Source organism: Myxocyprinus asiaticus, chromosome 26, assembly GCF_019703515.2.
Source record: "Myxocyprinus asiaticus isolate MX2 ecotype Aquarium Trade chromosome 26, UBuf_Myxa_2, whole genome shotgun sequence".
NCBI classification, from domain to species: Eukaryota; Metazoa; Chordata; class Actinopteri; order Cypriniformes; family Catostomidae; genus Myxocyprinus; species Myxocyprinus asiaticus.
In genome coordinates, this window is record NC_059369.1 from 37760574 (window position 1) to 37780466 (window position 19893).

The 19893-nt window shown below is 38.1% G+C and overlaps 1 protein-coding gene across 1 annotated transcript; it reads left to right on the forward strand.

Moving 5' to 3' along the window:
• The first annotated feature begins 3674 nt into the window (after window positions 1-3674).
• On the forward strand, window positions 3675-19635 carry LOC127416605 (5'-3' exonuclease PLD3-like). Its single transcript, XM_051656035.1, has 12 exons — window positions 3675-3865; window positions 5049-5116; window positions 5276-5326; window positions 6532-6689; window positions 9414-9594; window positions 9678-9795; window positions 9981-10108; window positions 11760-11957; window positions 12329-12468; window positions 13159-13321; window positions 18166-18265; window positions 18428-19635. The coding sequence occupies exons 2-12, from the start codon at window positions 5090-5092 to the stop codon at window positions 18613-18615; spliced, it is 1452 nt and encodes a 483-aa protein (XP_051511995.1). The 5' UTR covers window positions 3675-3865; window positions 5049-5089; the 3' UTR covers window positions 18616-19635.
• The last annotated feature ends 258 nt before the right edge of the window (window positions 19636-19893 follow it).

A 19893-nucleotide genomic window follows, 5' to 3' on the forward strand; every position in this document is an offset into this window, starting at 1 on the left:
TGTCTTGTTTTTATACAAATTAAAGAATAAAATGTCCAATTGTAAAATCGGTAGATTCGTAGAACTTAAGTGGCGTTATCTGATTTCACAAATCAGGACTAAGAAAATGTATCACTTTTTAGGCTTTGTTGTCTTTAAAAAAGCAGAAAAACATCTCGGTTACATACGTTACCTCGGTTCCCTGAGACGAAGGAAAGGAGACATTGCGTTCTGCTAACGCAAATGGGGAGTGTCCTTCTACACGACCTAGTTGAAACCTCTCTACAATACAATATTCTAATATTGGCTATGGTGTTTGAGCCCCACCCTTTTAGGCGCAAAACTGTCTGCTATAAAACCAAGCGCGCAAACACCATTCCTCAGAATTTTCTGACTGAGGGACAAAGAGCGCATCGCTCGCACCTCAAAGTCTTGTAGTGCAGCTAGCATTCGCAATGTCTCGTTCCCTTCATCTCAGGGAATCGAGGTTACATACTTAACCGAGTGCTCCCTTATGACTCAGTACACTTGACATTCCGTTCTGCTAATGCATATGGGAAACAGAATCCCATCACGCCGCACTACACGACATAACCTTCCCAGAGAGGACCAACATGAGTATGCCGCAAGTGAATGACCCTCATGGTCAGCCAGGAGGGAACACTCAGAATATTTATATGAACTATGGTCATATAGTATGGATTAACCACTTCACAAACCCAGTCGGGAAGGAAGTTTATTTATAATGAAAGTGCTTGTGACTTTATGGTATATTACAATGGCCTGAATGCAGGTGACGATTAAAGCATCTCAGAACTAGCTCACCATTGGGAAGCGGTTACGCATAATGTGAGGCTTTGAAGAGGGAAAGCTTTTTATTGAAAAAATGTGAGCATCTCAAGCATTTGCAACGAGTAGGGCTGTCAGCTGAGCAGAGAAACTAAATTCAAATTTTTACCTTAAATAATTTCAAAATTCAAATATTATTCGCATTTTAAAGTCAGCTGATTTTTATATTGACGTTATTTCCTTAGTCTACAAGAGGGTACAATAAATGCATAAACCATACAGCACCATTATATTATTGCAAAGACCATTCCTGGCTATTAAAAAAGAGTGTTTCACTTTTAACTAATGTGCATAAAATAAATAAATAAAAAGTTTCAGTCTGTCCTAATTCTCAAATGTTAAGTCAGAAGTAATATGGGAGGGGGGGATGCTTCAATAAGCAGTCCACATGGTGTTACACTTGCACTGATGCCACAGTATACTACTCCAGACTCAAGCTATAATAACAGTGAAATACCACATTGTTTTTTATTCATTACAGTTGTATGTAGGGTAGCAATATTCCCAGACAGCAGTGGTATTTGGCTGAATTCGATGGTGAAGCGGCTCAGACTATGAGCACAGGCCAGGGGCTGTTCAAACAGATGGAACACAACAGACTGGATCCGAACGCGAGGATCTCGAGACACACATTTCCAAGTTGAACATCTTTCCTGACAAAGTGTTTAAAAAACTCATTGCTTAATCTGAGAAACGCTTATAAGAGAGCAAGATGCAATGGCCAAAGACCTCTACCAACTGTAAGGCGCTGTTCACCCCAAACGCTTTTGCAACCATACATTTGTTTTTCTTTGTAAACGTGCGCTAGACGAACGTCTCTGTTTTGCATTGTTTTTGTTTATTCAGCGTCTCGAGCTGGAGTGCTGTTTTTTAGATGCTGTTTCTAATTAAAAAGAACTTTAAAAAGCATCTTGAGACACATGCTTTCTGTTAAACTGTTGCGCTATGTCTAGCCTTTTTTAGCGCAAGAATGCGATCGATCTGAAGTCTTCGTCAGTTCTTGGCACACATCCAAATTCGAATGAACAGTTTTAGCATTCGAATGTGCATTTTTTCCTTAAATTCGACAAATATTCGAATTTTAATTTGACAGCACTAGCAACGAGCGCTGTAATTCATTACAAGATATAACGCGCCGCTCACCATAGGGAAGCGGTTGTGCATAATGTGTGGGCTTTGACGAGGGAAGCCCTTATTGAAAAAGTGTGAGCGTCTCGTGCGAGCGCTGTACTATTTTGCAATCTTTGTATGATATACATGATATAATGTGCCGCTCACCATTGGGAAGTGGTTGTGCATAATGTGCAAACTTTATTGCATGTGATTAATGTGAGACACAGAAAACAACATACTGAACAACACTTTGAACAACAATATTCCTTTCCCAACAAACAGCAGTGGGGATTTTTCCATCTGTGCGGGGCTTGCGCTGATGCGGCTGCCTTTTGGGCCACGGCTTGTGTGGCTTTACCAGCGGTTTGTCGCCAAAATTTGGCGGTGCTGAGGCTGCTGGTGTGGGGTTTTTCATCGGGCGCTGGCACGAGGCAGAGCGGGAGCGAGCTGGTTGTGATGAAGTACTGCTCTGTTTTGGCATAAAATGTTCATAACCTGTGATTGTGACTGTGGGTAGCTCAGCGAATAAAGACGCTGACTATCACCCCGTGAGTTCCGAATCCAGGGCATGCTGAGTGACTCCAGCCAGGTCTCCTAAGCAACCAAATGGGGTAACCTCCTCGTGGTCGCTATAATGTGGTTTGCTCTCGGTGGGGCACGTGGTGAGTTGTGCGAGGATGCTGCGGACAATTGTGTGAATCCACCACACGCGCTATGTCTCAGCGGTAACCCACTCAACAAGCCACGTGATAAATTGCACGGATTGACGGTCTCAGATGTGGAGGCATCTGAGATTCGTCCTCCGCCACCCAGATTAAGGCGAGTCACTATGCCACCACGAGGACTTAGAGCACATTGGGAATTGGGCATTCCAAATTGGGGAGAAAAGGAAAGAGAGAGAGAAAAAAAGAAGCACAATTTATGATACCGTTTTTGTCCGATTTAACTGATGATTTGACCGTAATCTTGACCAACCATTTTGGAGATGTTGGTCTTTCCCCATTTAAGTAGATAGGAGCTGTACTTTTAGTGTACAGGATGTACAGACCTTACTAAACTGCCCTTACTCAAATTTTTTTGGGGGGGGGATTTTTCCCCTTTTTCTCCCAATTTGGAATGTCCAATTGTGTTCGCCTCAGTCCGGGTGGCGGAGGACGAATCCCAGTTGCCTCCGCGTCTGAGACAGTCAACCCGCGCATCTTATCACGTGGCTTGTTGAGCGCGTTGCCACGGAGACATAGCGCGTGTGGAGGCTTCACACCATCCACCGCGGCAACCATGCTCAATTCACCAAGCGCCCCACCGAGAACTAACCACATTATAGCGACCACGAGGGGGTTACCCATGTGACTCTACCCTCCCTAGCAACCGGGCCAATTTGGTTGCTTAGGTGACCTGGCTGGAGTCACTCAGCACGCCCTGGGATTCGAACTAGCGAACCCCAGGGGTGGTAGCCAGCGTATTTTGTGGCCCCCCACATTTTTTTTAAACATTTAGAAAATGTTGAGATTTGTTTTCCTTCATTGCATGGGTTTAGCTAAATGACGCCATATGGAAATTGATAGATAAGGATAACTGTTTAAAATAACATTTCTGGTTGTGTAAGTAAAACGCAGTATTACTTTAACAAGCCTTATAAATAAAAGCAAAGGTTTCGCAGTTTTGGTCACAAATATGGCCATATGTGCCGTCACGTGACACAGATGAATCTACTTTGAGTGTGGCCACGTGACCCTATAAGATAGGGAACACAAGTAGGACAACTCCATAAAGAGTGAACGCCGGTTATCGGTTTACACTGACTTCACATCGTTACTTTTAAAAGAGATCGCTTCTATTACTTTGTAAATAGAGATTATTGATAGCCATCAATACCGCTGCGCCTCAAACGAGATTATTCGCTTTGTAAACTTTTGGATCACAGGTAGGTCCTTCTTTTCCTTCGAATGAGATTTATGTTGCGCAATATGTTGAAAAAGATAATGCATGCACACCCAGAATTCAGTAATATGGACATTTACTACAAATGTGTTGTACAGTATACTTACGAAAGTAAAGTAATAGAACATGGACGTGTTTAAAATCCTGGTGAGCTGCCTAGACAGCATTTATCGGCAACAGAGGCGAGTGCAGCATTTTTGGGCATCACAGGCGCGTCTTGGCAAGCAGCTCACAGGTTTTGAGACACAACCCATTAGTTAAACGCTCAGATATTATGCCAGTAGGACATTGTTGCATTTGCAATGCATTCACAGTCTTAGTTAAGGTTGCACAAATACTTTATGGTGCCTTACTCGATTTATTCTCTTATATATGCATCTTCAGGGCTTGTTAATGCCATTGATTAGACTCATGAGATACCTGTTTGGAACTCCATGTTTGCATTTATGAACGCTCCTGTTTATAGCCAGTTCTGTCATGGGCTACAATATATATTTTAAAGGAAGACATGAATGAATGGCCTTTTTTAAGATATTTCTCCACATCAACCAACCAAATGGCATTTTAACAGGCTTTAACTGCACATTTCTGAAATAAATCCTGGAATAACAAATTTATAAGACATTATGAAACTAGTATCCATACATAATGTGTACACTGTCAATGTCTCAATTGGATCTATGGACATTATTTCTTGTTTTCCTTGCTCCATTCTAAAGGATCGGTCATCATTACTCGTTGTCAGCATTAGTCAACAGAAAACACCAGAATAGAGTAAATAACTAGATCACATTGCTATCAGGAAGTTTAGGCTCGTGATTCAGTGCTCATGACTCCCACAGCATCTACATTTTCTTCATTTTTCCTTGCATCTTAAAAAAAACCTCACTTCTACTTTCAAGTCAGATGACTGCCCTAAGAACCAGCTGTGTGTGTAAAATATTTGGTAAGCTCATCAAGACTGCTCATTGGTTGGTCACCTGGCTGATCAGTCTGTGGCCACTAATGCCCGGCTCAAATGTTTGTGTGTATAGAAATGCTGGACACAGAAGACTCAACAGTGAATGGCAGCATACATGGGCATGCACAACGAGCACATGGTGAAACACACCGCCCATTCGTCCAGAGCAATGATTGACTCAGCTTTCATTTTTTTATTTTTTTAGGATTTGTGTTTCCTCCTCATGTGTTGGCAAACCTTAACACAATGAAGTCAGATATTCATTATATAAAGGTATATTAAACATAGTGTTTTTATTTATTTAAAATGAATTATAATTATTGATTTTAATGATTTGTTCCACACATTTTAAAACCACATATTGTTTGAAAGTTATCTATTGTTTTTGTTAACAAATTTCTACACAAACTTATATTCTTTTAAAATTTTAAGATGGTTGACGTGGAGCTAAGTAGAGGAGAAACACATCTTAGCTCACAAAAGGTATTAAAATTAATTGTATCTATCCGTCTATCTATCTATATTCTGTGATCTCTTTCTTCTAGCTTAATAAAGTAATGTCAACTTTCAACTCTATTTATTTGTTAAAGGAATAGTTCACCTAAAATGTAAATTCTCTCATCATGTACTCACATTCATGTTATCTCAGATAGGTATGACTTTCTTCTGCAGAATATCTCAGCTCTGTAGGTCCATACAATGCAAGTGAATGGTTATCAAATTTTGAAGCTCCAAAAAGAACATAAAAGCAGCATAAAAGTAATCCATACAACTCCAGTGGTTAAATCCATGTCTTCAGAAGTGATTTGATAGGTGTGGGTGAGAAGCTATTTGGCCCAGGGGTACATAACACAACAAAAATAGCAAAGTAAAAAAAGATGAACAATTAAATGAAGCTGCAAAAAACAAAATGATCAGAAGAGGCTTAATTTTGTTGTGTTGTGGCTTAATATTGTTGTATTGTGGTTTTAATTAAATTTTGCTTTGGCTTTTCTGTTATGTTGTGGCTTAACTTGGTTGTGTTGTGGCTTAATTTAGCTGTGCTGTGGTTTATTTCCGTTTTGTTTCCAGCTTTTATTTGTTCGGCTAATTTTGTTGTGTTGTGCACCCCTGGGCCACTGTAAGAAACAAATTAATATTTAAATATTTTTTACTATATATCTACACTTGCATTCTTCTTATTGTATTTTTGTCGATTCACATTCTTCATGCATACTGCCACCTACTGGGTACAGAGGAGAATCTATAATAAAAAAAGGACTTAAATATTTATCTGTTTCACACCCACACCTACACAATGATGTCTGTAAGACATTATAGATAATGCAGTTTCTTAATTTTTTTTTTTTTCTCTAAATGCATGATTTCCTGTAAAGCTGCTTTGAAACGATGTGTGTTGTGAAAAGAGCTATACAAATAAAAATAAATTGACACCTATCTTGGACATGAGGATGAGAGAATTGTCATTTTTGGGTGAACTATTCCCAAAAACTACATTAAGTTACTCTTTAATAAATGTGATCATGTAGTCAGCCAGTCATTATTGCCAAATTAACCGCTACTTAAAAGACACTTACGCTTCGCCTGATCAAACTATCAGGGTTTATATTGTACCAATGAGCGGCTGGCTGTATGTACATTTCTGTTGTTGCTCAAAGGTTTTGAACCTGTCCCATATCTGTGTTTAGTATTACAGGTGTCTGATCATCCTTACCTGTCTAACCACAGTGCTGTTAATACTCCTGTCCCTCCAAACCCTGCTCGTTCCTATGGTAACATCCTCCTCAGAATCACCTGGACAGCAGGAGCATCGTCTAATCAGAGAGACCTGTACTGATCCCTGCAGGTCACTTATTGTTTTGTGCCAAACGTGTCTAATTTATTTTTTCAGGATGTGACACGTGAATTCAGTTTCATTAGCTTTTTTCACTCTGCATTTGTTTTTCTGCATGTGATCTTTAGGATTGTGTAATCACAATGTAATTTTGTAAGTAAACTAATCATTTTGTTCTGAGAGCGTAGTCAACTATATGGAGTCTATATCGGTTGCTGTGGTAATGAGTAGAAGACGACCAGCAGTGGATTTTGCCAATAACAATAACTAAGGTGGTGGGGAAAGACCGATAACCGATTAATTGGCTGATAGTTTTTAAAATTGATTTATAGACTGTCAAAATGTTTTTTTTTTATTATGAGCCCAAAATGAATAAAACCCCAGATGCAGTTTGTTTTGATTAGGTTAGATTTGGTGCATAACGCGGGACTTTTAAGTATAAACAAGCCCAAAACATACTGGGGACTCTTATTTTGAAATTATGAAATTATAAAAAAACTATCAGCAATTATCGGCATAGATTTTTGCCGATAAACGATAGTTCCAAAAAGCAACTATCGGTACAGATGAATCGTAAAACCAATGTATCGGTCTACCTCTAGTAATGAGTCATCAGCACTATTGCTGGAGACTTATTCATGTAATGACTGAGAGTAGCTGTAAGTGTAGAAAACATCAGGGATTTAGGACATAGTATAGCATATACAGTTGAAGTCAGAAGTTTACATACACCTTAGCCAAATACATTTAAACTAATTTTTTCACAATTCCTGACATTTAATTGTAGAAATCATTCCCTGTCTTAGGTCAGTTAGGATCACGTCTTTATTTTAAGAATGTGAAAAGTCAGAATAATAATAGAGAGAATGATTTACTTCAGCTTGTATTACTTTTATCACATTCTCAGTGGGTCAGAAGTTTACAAACACTTTGTTAGTGTTTGGTAGCATTTGGAAGCAACTTGGGTCAAACATTTTGGGTAGCCTTCCACAAGCTTCTCACAATAAGTTGCTGGAATTTTGGCCTATTCCTCCAGACAGAACTGGTGTAACTGAGTCAGGTATGTAGGCCTCATTGCTCACGCATGCTTTTTCAGTTCTGCCCACAAATTTTCCTTTGTTGTCCTTAAGCCACAAATTTGGAGGTATGCTTGGGGTCATTGTCCATTTGGAAGACCCATTTGCGACCGAGCTTTAACTTCCTGGCTGATGTCTTGAGATGTTGCTTCAATATATCCACATAATTTTCCTTCCTCATAATGTCATCTATTTTATGAAGTGCACCGGTCCCTCCTGCAGCAAAGCACACCCACAACATGATGCTGCCACCCCCATGCTTCACGGTTGGGATGGTGTTCTTCGGCTTGCAAGCCTCACCCTTTTTCCTCCAAACATACAGATGGTCATTATGGCCAAACAGATACATTTTTCATCAGACCAGAGGACATTTCTCCAAAAAGTAAGATCTTTGTCCCCATGTGCACTTTAAATCTGTAGTCTGGCTTTTTTTATGGCAGTTTTGGAGCAGTGGTTTCTTCCTTGCTGAGCAGCCTTTCAGGTTATGTCGATATAGGACTTGTTATACTGTGGATATAGATACTTGTCTACTTGTTTCCTCCAGCATTTTCACAAGGTCCTTTTGCTGTTGTTCTGGGATTGATTTGCACCAAACTACGTTCATCTCTAGGTGACAGAATGTGTCTCCTTCCTGAGCGGTATGATGGCTGCGTGGTCCCATGGTGTTTATATTTCCGTACTATTGTTTGTACATATGAATGTGGTACCTTCAGGCATTTGGAAATTGCTCCCAAGGATGGACCAGACTTGTAAAGGTCCACACTTTTTTTTTTTTTTTTTTTTTTTTTTGAGGTCTTGGATGATTTATTTAGATTTTACCATGATGTCAAGCAAAGAGTCACTGAGTTTGAAGGTAGACCTTAAAATACATCCACAGGTACACCTCCAATTGACGCCAATTAGCCTATCAGAAGCTAATTGGCTAATTGCCTAAAGGCTTGCCATCATTTTCTGGAATTTTCCAAGCTGCTTAAAGGCACGGTTAACTTAGTGTATGTAAACTTCTGACCCACTGGAACTGTGATATAGTCAATTAAAATGGAAACAATTTGTCTGTAATCAACTGTTGGGAAAAATGACTTGTGTCATGCACACAGTTAATGTCCTAAATGACTTGCCAAAACTATAGTTTGCTAATATGAAATCTGTGGAGTGGTTAAAAAATGAGTTTTAATGACTTCAACCTAAGTGCATGTAAACTTCTGACTTCAACTGTAGTATGTACATACTGTTGTATTCCACTATGCATATATCATGTCCTAAACTGCTGACATGTTCACTCATTCACTATTCACTACATACATGTTACAGAGTTTGCTATATGAGGAAAGAGTGAGCAAAAATGGAGTGAATTCAGACTCGGTTCCTGTCAATTTTGCACAATTTATATGCCGTTAGCTTTAGATCTGAAAAGTAAAATTATTTTAATTGGATTTCAAACCACACAAGGATGTGATATGGATCAGATTCGTAAACAACTAAAACTGATTTGCATTCAAATCTGAACAAAGCCTTTGAGTGTTTTAGTGGTCCACTGGTAAATGAGGTTAACCATAGCATACACAGTTTCACATCTGCATTTTTAATAAAGTCTGTGTTTGTGGTTTAGTTGTCAGCTGTAGTTTAAAATGTCTGTGAAAATCTCTCTTCTCATTAACAGGATTGTTTTAGTGGAGAGTATTCCTGAGGGACTTGTGTTTAACTCCTCTGCCTCTCACCAATCCATATATGAAGCCTGGCTTAACCTCATAGCTGGTGCTCAAACCAGTTTGGATATTGCCTCCTTCTACTGGACTCTTACCAATAGTGACACGCACACAAGCGAGACCACAGCCAATCAGGTTTGGATTTGAAGTTAACTGAATTCTCTTTGACAAATAGATTTAATCAGTGACTCTTTGTCTGAGTGATCTGTACTTTCTAGGGTGAGCAGATTCTGCATGAATTAGGGCGGATCTCTGAGAAAGTGTCTGTTCGGATTGCAGTCGATACACCATCAGAGACGAAACCTGTGGATGACATTAGGTTCCTTGTGAACTCTGGTAAGTCAATGTGAGGTCTGCCATATTTGATGCTATTGCAGAACAAAAACAAAATAAGGTATTTCAGCACAGTTTAAAACAGGATAAACCAAGTAAACATTTAATTTATTGTGGTTTCAAATGAATCACTTTTATATTTATGTCTGAAAGTATGGCATTAGTTAGGAATGCTTTCCCTTTCACAGGTGCAGCTGTGCGGATGGTGAATATGCGAGAGCTCACGACAGGCGTGCTGCATACAAAATTCTGGATTGTGGATAAGAAGCACGTTTACATAGGTAGCGCCAATATGGACTGGAGATCACTAACCCAGGTCAGCCTTAGTTGTATTTTGTCACTTTTACATTGTCTACTACATATTGCCTCTCATAACTTTTAAATATAACATAGTTTCATATTCCATATAAACTTTATTAGTGCTTGATATGGCAAGCATTACAATTACTATTACTATGCATTAGACGAATCCAATGTATTAAACTGTGGTGTGTAACTGAATTCACCTGAATTTGAAACACTCCCCCAGTGGCCAAAGAGGTAAGTGTTGTTGATATTTATGGGAATATGTGAGCTCCATTTTCCAGGTACATTGTCCACAGAGGGGCGCCTAAAGCAAGTTGTTTTCAGCTGTACAGGCTGTAATACAGTGAAGAGGAATGCATATTTTATAAACTGTACCATCCAATTAAAACCCCAAACTTAACCATCAGTGGAGAAAAAATTTAATGTTAGAGGGAAAAATGCAACCTCTGAATCTCGCTCGTCAGTGATAGTCCAAACACGATTACTTCCTGGTTTCAACGTGGGATCCAAACTCAGGTCTCTCACGTTGCTAACGCAACGTGCTTCCGGTCCTGCCACAGGGGAAGGTAAACACATTTGAGCCAAGGCAATAATGTCTGATAGGAAATTGTGCTTGTCAGAGAGTCGATAATGTCGATAACTCTTAGAAACAACATTCCCGACACCCGGTGTGATTATGTTGCCCAGGAAGTAATGGTATGCAGTTGAGCTCATAATGGCGTATATCTTACCCTAGTTCAGCAATAGGGTCTGTTCAAGCAGGACGCTAGATGGAGCGCAACAGAAGTGCTTAAAAGTCATCGTCAGTGTTTGGCACAAAGCTAAAATTCGAATGCTCTTGTTTTTGCATTTAAATGTGCATTTTTATTGTAAATTCTACAATTTGAATTTCAAATATTAATTTGACAGCCTTATTAACTGCTCAGTCCTGCACTGCTTAAATCGTGTGGCCTGTTGAGGAACGGTGTGCTATAACTTTTGTAAGCACTTACGATTTTGCATGGTGGATGATAAAACAGGCAAAAAAATCACATTAAAGGAGGTACCTGAGTCATAGCTAGGAATGAGAATATTATTGATACTTGGGGGTGGGCCATTTAGACTTGGGCTAGTACTCCTAGAAAACCCTAGGAAAGCCTTAGAAACCATATATTAACACACTAACAGCCACTCAGAACACTTTAACAACTGCATAGCAATGGCCTAGCGATCACCCACGTCACCCTAGCATCGTGGCAATCCTTTTTTTTAGCCAAGTAATTATGCTGGTTTGATAAAGCCAACATACTGTTGTTCTACAGATATGGTTTAGGGTTTTTTTCAAAATCTCTAAACCAAGACCAAAATTTCTGACTGTAACTCGTTCTAGAGATTTCAAGCTACATTCATCTAACTTGGCAAAGACCTTCAGGCTGTTTTGATTCAGGTTATGGTTTTTACACGGCGCATATTTAAAACTCCCCAAAGTCCTATAGACTTACATTGGCAGAATGTTCAAATGGGCCAAGAGTACTTTGTTTTTCAAAGTTTGTCTTGACAAACTTAGAGTACCTATCTAGTTTTACTGTATACTTTAAATGTACTAAAAGTGTTACACCTTTCATATACATCATGTATTCAGAAGTTCTCGGTGGAGTATTTTACATTTTGTCCCTTCTCAGGTGAAGGAGTTGGGTGCAGTTGTCTATAACTGCAGCTGTCTTGCTGAGGACCTGGGGAAGATCTTCGAGGCCTATTGGTACCTGAATCGGACCAAGACAGTTCCCACCCACTGGCCTAGCAAATTCTCCACTCTGTACAATAAGGATACACCCATGCAGATGTCACTCAATGGGACTGATGCCAGTGTGTACCTATCAGTAAGAAAATATCCTCTCATGGAATAAACTGAGCTAAAGAGAGCACCTTTTAACCCAATCGAATCACTTCTTAGTGGTCCACACACTTCCGTCATATACATATAGGAGAATGACTATACTGTATACATTGTATAGAATAAAAATATATAAACAATACACAGGTTTCAACCAGGAAACAGAGTGAAGCAAAGACACAGCTAATACAACAATTATTATCACATTTATGTGCTCACACAAAACAGTGGCTGTTGGAAATTTTGTGGGTTACATTGTTCCTTGTTCTGGTGTTCTTTACTCTACTAGTTGCAGTTTTATTTGCTATAATTGAGTCAAGATAGGGGAACTTTAAGGCCTTTCTGTCTCTCAAACAGAGTTCTCCTCCTTCATTGTGTGCTGAAGGCAGGACTCCAGACCTGCAGTCTATCCTCAGTGTGATTGGGGATGCCCAGCAGTTTGTCTACATTGCTGTGATGAACTATCTTCCCACAATGGAGTTCTCCAAATCCCAGAGGTCTGTGATATATTCTCTGGTTCTCTTTTACAGCTATACAACATTTATGTTTCATAACAAACCAACCTAAAAGTCTTTGTTTATTATGAAGTTTTGTAAAAGAATATGGTATTAGAATTACAAGTTATTTCCATCATTTATTTAAAGGCGTTCTATCTTGATTAGTCAATTGATCCTTGATGTTTTGAAATAAGACTTTTATTTTATAAAACATACAGTGTCGTAGCTGTGTGTTCATGGGTACTCGGGTTCCCCACCTTTCCTGCTTAACCACCCCCCGTTTGATTAGATATGATTGGATTTCTGGCGTCAGAATCTAAAAAAATTTACATATGAACGCCTGTTTTAGCTTAAAACTTGGCCCGTCTAGTCACAGTGAGATAGTCAGGATTAAGAAGTTTACTTGGTTGTTTTAAAGGCACAGCAACAAGTGCATGTTTAATTCTTGGGGTCAGCGAGAGGGTGAAAAATGGCTATGAGCAGCTATATTATGAGAGTTTATAGTCCAAAAAAATCTAGCCTAGCATTCTTTGCCTCAGGGCAAAAATTATGAAAATGTATCATATGTGAACTTTAATGTGTACTTAATCAGTTTGGTGTTTGCCGTTGACGAGGCATTTCTAAACTTCCAAATAGGCTTCTGAAAATAATTAATAATCTTTGACCCTGGCTCTCTGTGATATCTCGCAGGTACTGGGCAGATATTGACACCCAGCTGCGCCGTGTGGCTTATGAGCGTAAAGTTCGTGTGCGTCTGCTGATCAGTTGCTGGGAGGCTACCAGCCCAATCATGTTCCCTTTCCTCCGCTCACTTGCTTCCTTACAGGATACAAAAATGCTGGACATTCAAGTGGTGAGTGTCTTATCTGTGCTTTAAGTTTACCAGCTGGTACTGTAGCTCTGACAAAACAGGTAGTTCATATGTAGTCCGCTATGTGACATATTACCTCATGGTTATTCAGAACCAATGCCATTTTTCTAATCAAAAACACTGGATCCGATCCGAATGATTTTTCTGACTTTAGGTTCTGTTAATGGTTCTTGAACGTGCATTTTTCCGCAGATGCGGATAGGAAACCATGCTAAAATACTCAGACAATGTTTCCTGTACTACCCTTCAGCAGCACTGCAACACCGCTATTAAATCAACAATGTAGGCCCATACAATGTAAGTGAATGGTGGCCAGAACCATAAAGGCATCATAAAAGTAATCCATAAGACTCCAGTGGTTTAATCCATGTCTTGTGAAGTGATCCAATCGGTTTTGGGCCAAAATGTAATTACTTATTCAGTATAAATCTTGACAGCAGTCTCCTTGGCAATCATGATTTCAAGCTCGATTCCACCTCCCATAGTGCCTTCTAGCGCTCTGTGCGTGCATGTAAATACTAGGAAGTGTAATCGAGCTTGAAATAATGATCGTGCCTAGAGACTGCAATGGCAAGATGTACAGTACAGTGAAAAAGGAGTTATATTTTGGTTTGTTCTCACCCAAAAAACGATTGGATCGCTTAAGACATTGATTAAACCACTGGAGTTGTTTGGATTACGTTTATGATGCCTTTGTACCTTCAGAGTTCTGGCCACCATTCACTTGCATTGTGTGTTCAAATGTTAATACCGCTTTCCATTGCACTTGAATTAAAATTTTTGGGTGAACTTTTCCTTTAAATAAACCAAGAATTCAGAGTCAGGGTGTCATCGATCCTTAAAAAGTATTAAAAAGACTTAAATTCAGTTTTCAAAATGTAAGGACTTAAAATTGCTGCTAAATTGCTGGGGTTTTTTTCATGTTTGCACACAGTTTTCAGCCGAGTATATTTAAACATGCTCTCCTAATCTGTCCTCTCTTTCACATGTAGCGTTAGAACGTCCGATTCATTCTAGTAAATTGGTTCCTTCAGATGGTTCATGTAAATGAACATTTAAAAAAAAAAGATTAATCATTTTATTGATATATTTCTATGTATATTTCTATTTATATTGTTGTATGTGAATAAATGCAGGTGAATATTCTTGCATGAACTCATGAAGTGCAAAAGTGGGACTATTTTAACTCAATTATTTTTACCTTGCAATGATTTGTTTTGTCTTTTGGGGGTAAAAATCACCCTTTTAAGTCATCTGAAAATATTTAATATCATTAGAAGGCCCTAATCACCATTCATACACTTCAGTTTAACGTGTTGACCTTGCTATTATACATAAATGTTTTGTTACATACTGTATATGGTTTAAAATTCTTTTTGGCATTTAAAAGTCTTAAAATGGCTTAAACCTGCAGATACCCTGAGAGTAAATCACTGGATGGATGTTTGTATGACAGTGTTTAGTTAAAGATACATTGTGTGTTTGGTAACACTTTTAATAAGGTTACATTTATTAACGTTAGTTAAGATGAAATAATAAACAATTCTTTTACAGCATTTATTAATCTTGGTTAATGTTAATTTCAACATATACCAACACATTTTTTAAATCAAAAGTTCTATGTGTTAACATTACTTTATGCACTATGAACAAAAAAAAAAAAAATAACAATTGTATTTTTATTAAATAACATTAACAAAGACTATAAATGCTGTAAAAACCTATATTGTTCATTGTTAGTTAATGATACCTAATGCATTAACTAATGTTAGCAAATGGAACCTTATTATAAAGTGCAACCTTGAGTTTTGTTGTAATTAGTGGTATTTTATAAAAATAAATGAACGAATAAAATTATTAATTACAAAGTCTATGTTAACACCACTGTGCAAGAATCTGTTCTGTTAAAATATGAAGTGATCTCTTCTTTTGGTAACAGACTGCTGAGGCCAGTAAATAAGTAACATAAAATTTTTTTCTTGTAAGTACTCAAAACTTTAAAACAGGGTTCCCACAGATCCTTAAAATGTCTTAAATTCACTTTTCCAAAATTTAAGGTCATAAAAAGTCTTAAATATCTTAAATGATACAACAAAAGTATTTATTATCATTTAAAGAGGTCTTAAATTTAGGGGCGGAAAGATGGGAATTGTGATATTACCTAATGTGATTATCTAACCTCAAAAGAATAAGATTCAATTAAAAAAATGCATGCGCTGCGTCTTTCAGAGTGAAAACATGGCACTGTATTTTCTCCACACACGTGGGCCGTGTGAGTGTTTCCAGCTGTTGCTGAGCAGTTCGCAATCATTAGGCCATATCGTCAATTTATGACAAGCGATCAATATTGATCCCCTGTTGATGATGATGATATAATGTTGATGAAATATGACATTGTTTACTTTTAATTGTTTATATTGTAATACGTTATAGATTATTGTAGGAGTGCACATTTTATTTCCCTTATCTGTTTGAGTAAGCAGCTGGATGCAGTGAAGCCCAAACATTTCAAAATAAGAGTCCCCGGTGTATTTCAGCTTTTAAACTTAAAAGTTCCGCACTATGAATCAAATCTTTTTTACTGATATGTTAAGGCCATGTTGAATGTGTGCCCCTGCCTGTTTAAGTAAGAGTCTGTGATACATGATTTATTTATTGATACATGAACTATAAGATTGTGTGGGTTTGTTTTGGTATGGGGATACGTATTCAGTTTATTTGTTCAGGTCTTGAAAAAGGTCTTAAAAGTCTTAAATTTGATTTTAGAAACTCTGCAGCAACCCTGTAAAAGAACAGTTAATAGAACCATTAAGCAATCGAAATCATTACTACAATTCCCTAAAATGTCCATCCTTACTCAAAAGGACATGATACATTATGTTGCATTAGAGGAATGTTCTTAGCAGATGCTTTTGTACCAAAGCTATTTTAAATAACCATACCCTGTTTTTGGACAGAATGATGGGGTGTGTTCTTAAAAGGTTGTATGAATTGCAAGGTATTTTTCTTCAGAGCATCAGTGTAATTTAGGTTCCAGAATGTTATTTTATTTTAATTATGCCAGAATGCTTCTGTTAATAAGCAGCTAAGCAGAGAAGGGAACTGGTTAAATTCTTCCTATTCCATATTGTACAGTGGTGTGAAAAAGTGTTTGCCCCCTTCCTGATTTCTTATTTTTTTTGCATGTTTGTCACACTTAAATGTTTCAGATCATCAAACAAGTTTAAATATTAGTCAAAGATAACACAAGTAAACACAAAATGCAGTTTTTAAATGAAGGTTGTTATTATTAAGGGAAAACAAAATCCAAACCTACATGGCCCTGTGTGAAAAAGTGTTTGCCCCACCTGTTAAAACAGAACTTAACTGTGGTTTATCACACCCGAGTTCAATTTCTCTAGCCACACCCAGGCCTGATGACTGCCACACCTGTTCTCAATCGAGAAATCACTTAAATAGGACCTGCCTGACAAAGTGAAGTAGACCAAAAGATCTTCAAAAGCTAGACATCATGCCGAGATCCAAAGAAATTCAGGAACAAATGAGAAAGAAAGTAATTGAGATCTATCAGTCTGGAAAAGGTTATAAAGCCATTTCTAAAGCTTTGGGACTCCAGAGAACCACAGTGAGAGCCATTATTCACAAATGGCGAAAACATGGAACAGTGGTGAACCTTCCCAGGAGTGGCCGGCTGACCAAAATTACTCCAAGAGCGCAGCGACGACTCATCCAAGAGGTCACAAAAGACCCCACAACAACATCCAAAGAACTGCAGGCCTCACTTGCCTCAGTTAAGGTCAGTGTTCATGACTCCACCATAAGAAAGAGACTGGGCAAAAATGGCCTGCATGGCAGAGTTCCAAGACAAAAACCACTGCTGAGCAAAAAGAACATTAAGGCTCGTCTCATTTTTGCCAGAAAACATCTTGATGATCCCCAAGACTTTTGGGAAAATACTCTGTGGACTGATGAGACAAAAGTTGAACTTTTTGGAAGGTGTGTGTCCCATTACATCTGGCGTAAAAGTAACACCGCATTTCAGAAAAAGAACATCATATCAACAGTAAAATATGGTGGTGGTAGTGTGATGGTCTGGGGCTGTTTTGCTGCTTCAGGACCTGGAAGACTTGCTGTGATAAATGGAACCATGAATTCTGCTGTCTACCAAAAAATCCTGAAGGAGAATGTCCGGCCATCTGTTCATGACCTCAAGCTGAAGGGAACTTGGGTTCTGCAGCAGGACAATGATCCAAAACACACCAGCAAGTCCACCTCTGAATGGCTGAAGAAAAACAAAATGAAGACTTTGAAGTGGCCTAGTCAAAGTCCTGACCTGAATCCTATTGAGATGCTGTGGCATGACCTTTAAAAGGCAGTTCATGCTCAAACCCTCCAATGTGGCTGAATTACAACAATTCTGCAAAGATGAGTGGGCCAAAATTCCTCCACAGCGCTGTAAAATACTCATTGCAAGTTATCGCAAACGCTTGATTGCAGTTGTTGCTGCTAAGGGTGGCCCAACCAGTTATTAGGTTTAGGGGGCAATCACTTTTTCACACAGGGCCATGTAGGTTTGGATTTTGTTTTCCCTTAATAATAACAACCTTCATTTAAAAACTGCATTTTGTGTTTACTTGTGTTATCTTTGACTAATATTTAAACTTGTTTGATGATCTGAAACTTTTAAGTGTGACAAACATGCAAAAAAAATAAGAAATCAGGAAGGGGGCAAACACTTTTTCACACCACTGTATGTGCACCACAGCTGTTCACCTGTTGCCTGTGCCAGTAACAAACTTACAATGACAATTTTTTGTCCTTTGCAGAAAATATTTACAGTGCCTTCCAACCCTCGACAGAAAGAAATTCCATTTGCCAGAGTAAACCATAACAAGTACATGGTCACAGACCAGGTTGCATATATAGGTATGCCGCCTTATTTTTATGTTACCTTTTTTTCCCCTAATGTAGTTATTCCTCTTATAAATGTTTAGAACTTCTATAAACTTTCTTAGAACTGCCAAGTATGCCTCCTTAATCTGACTTCTTTTGAATATTCTATGTTTCTATATTTCTATGCTGTTTCAGGTACATCTAACTGGTCAGGAGACTACTTTGTGAACACTGCTGGTTCTGCATTAGTGGTGAACCAGACTTCAGCTCAGACGACAACCCCTACAGTCCAAGAGCAGCTACAAGCTGTGTTTGAAAGAGACTGGGATTCTTCATACAGCAGTGAGATCAACCACACCACCAACTATAAAGTTATTTGCTAGACCAGCTTTGTGCCTTGCACTGTGTCTTTATACTGCAGAGGGCGCCGTAGAGTGCTTGGGATAACACTGTTGGCATACATTATGGATTACTGCACCATTTGGGGGGTCTAAAATGCACCTTGACCTTAACCTTGCCATCACCTATTTTTTTGTTCTATCATTAAACAAGGGGCAAGGGGTCAAAGAACATCCATTGATTATGATCTGTCCTTGTTTCCTAAGAGGAATCACATTTCCACTCACATTTCATATCTGTAGCATATAAATACCTTTGCATATAACTGCACATGTTGTTTTTTAACTGACATGCAATACCTCTTTACAGAAACACTTTCCTTTTGATTGTTTGTAATATTTGATGAACTTTTAGTGTTGGGGTTTTCTAACCCTCGTCCCAGGAAGACATTGTTTTATTAATGATTTAAAATACTGTTGATTTTCTGCTTTCTCTTTTTTTTTTAAAGTTGATTTTAATAATTGCTATGTGCTGACTTGGATCTCTTCAAGTTGTCTGTTTTCGTTTAAAAAATAATCTTAACAGTATTTAACTTTTTAACAATGATCATGTCAGCATGGATCGAAGTTTGTTGGCTATAGTCACTGACACCAAGAGCATTTTTGTTCTGTGGCATTTTATGTTACAACACCATCATTCAGAGGCCACTGTCAACAATTACACATGTTTTATCTGCACATATGAATTTTGTCTTCAGGGTGATAAATTGTAAAGTGTGTTTATATTATGTCTGTAAATCTGTTGAGAATACCACATAACTCATGTAGAGTCTAGTAATGAGGGATGTGTACAATACCTGTTTTACATGGAGTAACCTCTGTTGTTTTTGAAAATACAAACATTTTTGTGAATTTTTATATTTAAAGAGCATTATCAAGGGAGTCTTTTCACATTCAAGTTCATTTTACATTTAATCTCTCTTTCCTTTGAGAGTTGTGTATTGTATGAACTGAAACTACTGCAGTTTTTGATTCAGTAAACATTTGAACAAGTATAACCTTTAATAGTAGTATTCATTTCTTTGTTTTTGCATTTCTAGCTATTTTACACTAATTCAAGTGACAATTTTATACAAATTTAATTCCGATTGCAACATCCATAAAGTGGAAAATCTTGTAAGATTTTAAGTGTGTGATTCTTTTACCTTATGTTGAAATAATTATAGGTATTGTACCTAAGACAAGGTTTCAGAGCTGAATCAAATATACATTCAAGATAAATAATTGTGCTTATAAGGGCAAAGATTGTTTAAAATTTTTTAA

Coding starts and splice junctions, on each gene's coding strand:
- LOC127416605 (XM_051656035.1), top strand. CDS start 5,090: ATGAAGTCAGATATTCATTATATAAAG. Junction 5,117..5,275: donor CAGATATTCATTATATAAAG/GTATATTAAACA, acceptor TAAAATTTTAAG/ATGGTTGACGTGGAGCTAAG. Junction 9,595..9,677: donor GCGAGACCACAGCCAATCAG/GTTTGGATTTGA, acceptor TGTACTTTCTAG/GGTGAGCAGATTCTGCATGA.